We start from the raw sequence: 2,500 nt of genomic DNA on the forward strand, positions 1-2,500 counted from the left end.
TACTCCTCCTCCTATAAATAAAATGTGGCTTGGATTAGATTATTTTTTATTAGTAGAGATTCGAAATGAAAAAAAAAAATAAGGTTATACATCACTTGGGGAAGAACGAAAACATTTTAGCGGTGAACAAGAGCCATACAAAGAATAGATTGTAGCCTTATTCATATCCAAAGTTATATAATCTTATAATCTGTTGTTTTTAAGAAATATGTAAGCAAAGGTGTACGGTGTACAGTTTCGAAAGTCCCGTCGTTTAATTACAGTTGGTTTTGTATCCCGGGTTACGTCGAAAATGCTGAATTGGAAAGGTTAGGAGGATTCTTATACTTGCACAGTTGACGAACAGTTCATCTTATCCAGAGATAGTTGAGAAAGTTAAGATGCCTGGCTATGCAACAATGGTCCAAGACTAAATATTCCCTGGCCTGTTAATTACAATTCCATTCGGACAACACTTGTCTTCTTTCTCTGAACTTTCATAGCTATAATTATACTAATGGACATATTTTTATGTAATTTCCTTAACGAAGAGTTGAGAAATCTTTTCTGTTAGATGGGCTGGTCATAGAAATATTGGAAACCGGTGTTACTGAATAGCCCAAAGGACCGTAAATGGCATAGAAAGCGTAAAAGGGGGCCAATAAATGGGCATAGAAAGTGTAAAGGAACGTAAAGGAGGTCAATAAAAGGGCATAGAAAGTGTAAAGGAACGTGAAGGAGGTCAATAAAATGGCATAGAAAGTGTAAAGGAACGTGAAGGAGGTCAATAAAGGGGCATAGAAAGTGTAAAGGAACGTGAAGGAGGTCAATAAAGGGGCATAGAAAGCACACGGGAACGTAAAGGAGGGCAATAAAGAGATATAAAAAGTGTAAAGGAACCTGAAGGAGGTCAATAAAGGGGCATAGAAAGCACACGGGAACGTAAAGGAGGGCAATAAAGAGATATAAAAAGTGTAAAGGAACCTGAAGGAGGTCAATAAAGGGGCATAGAAAGCACACGGGAACGTAAAGGAGGGCAATAAAGGGACATAGAAAGCACAAGGGAATGTAAAGGAGGTCAAAATATTTAGTTTTCTTATTAAGAAGTTTTACAGGCAATGCCCATATACTGTAGGTACTGTTCCTTATGTGAAAGTAAAATATATCTCAATGACCCACGGTGTTTGCGAGCGCCGCTCAAAATGCACAGCTTGCCAGAACATACTGTAGGAGCAGTGATGTAATGTTGATTTTGCGAGAGCAGTGATCCACGGAAGAGAGAAAACCATTAGCACTATAGCCGAGAGCGAGGCCCATTAACATTCGGTATTGTCAACTCACATTACTACCCATGCTAGGAATCGTTATGTCCATCGTAAGTGTACTACCAATCACTTTCTCCTGAGTATTGACTAGTAATATGGTAATTTCATATCCCTTTGCGTTCCTTTACGCTTTTCAGGAACAACCATTGGAAACAAACTGCAGTGTGTGAAGCAGTTGAGAGAGCATTTATAATAGGTAGCATATATTAAATAGTACACATAGCACTTGCCTTGACTAGTCTTGACAGCCCGAAATCTGCCACTTTGACGATATGATTTTTGCCGACTAAAACATTCCTGGCTGCCAAATCCCTGTGGATGTAGTTCTCCCCTTCCAGGTACTCCATACCGGCTGCAACTTGAGCTCCTATGTAGACCTGGTCTTCTAGTACCATTCCTCTTCCAATACCTAGCGGAGTAGTGATTTTTGTATTACCAATCAGTTGGTTGAGTTTTGGGAAAATTACAGTTTAGAACTAATAGCCAAAGTGAGTTACCAAAAGTTTTTGACTAAGAACTGAAGAGATAGAAAACTTGTCATCAGCATGAGACTAGCCTTAAAAATATAAATCGGAAGAGGAGAAAATTACATTATGACAGATGTAAACATTGAATAAAATGTGAAATAAGTAGTCTTTTTACGAAGAACATTGCTATGCAACTAACCCCTTATATAATCAAGCAACGACCCATTTTGCATTAGTTCTGTGATGATGAACACAGGTTCATCCCTAGTGCACACGCCATAAAGCTGCAACAACTTCTTATGACGTAATTTCTTCAAAAACTGAGCTTCGGCGAGAAATTCGTCCGCGTGCATCTTTCCTGTTTAATCACACAAATTACCCATTATTAGCTTATGTAGCAGATCAATATCTGTGAAAATATCAAGTGATAGATTGTTCATTGACTTTGCCAAACAAGCTTGGTCTTTTGTAAATAACTACAGTAACCAAATCATAAAAAAAAGACTGTCCCTTGTGTCTAGATATCTACGACAAGAAGAAATAAAACAAAGAATTATAATCTTTTGCAAATTCTATATTAGCTCATTGCTTAGGTATAAATGAAATTGTTCCCCTGGCCTGCTTGCTGAGATTAACTGATTTGAGATTACATGCAGACACTATTTGTTTCCTTATTTCTCCCTGACGGAGCCCTTGTGCTTATAGCATCCTGTTTTTTTTTTTTTTTTC

General features: G+C 37.8%; 1 protein-coding gene across 1 annotated transcript in view; it reads right to left on the reverse strand.

Annotated features, from left to right (window-relative positions):
• Positions 1 to 2,500, reverse strand: part of LOC137629664 (tyrosine-protein kinase Src42A-like) — a 21,841-nt gene that overhangs the window by 1,143 nt on the left and 18,198 nt on the right. Inside the window, exons 8-10 of the mRNA XM_068361208.1 lie at positions 1,971 to 2,129; positions 1,535 to 1,713; positions 1 to 11 (exon numbers count right to left, since the gene is read on the reverse strand). The exon at positions 1 to 11 is cut by the window's left edge and continues 146 nt beyond it. Coding sequence (XP_068217309.1) covers positions 1 to 11; positions 1,535 to 1,713; positions 1,971 to 2,129 — 349 coding nt within the window. The remainder of the gene's footprint in view (positions 12 to 1,534; positions 1,714 to 1,970; positions 2,130 to 2,500) is intronic.

Source organism: Palaemon carinicauda, chromosome 37 (assembly GCF_036898095.1).
Source record: "Palaemon carinicauda isolate YSFRI2023 chromosome 37, ASM3689809v2, whole genome shotgun sequence".
Classification (NCBI taxonomy): domain Eukaryota; kingdom Metazoa; phylum Arthropoda; class Malacostraca; order Decapoda; family Palaemonidae; genus Palaemon; species Palaemon carinicauda.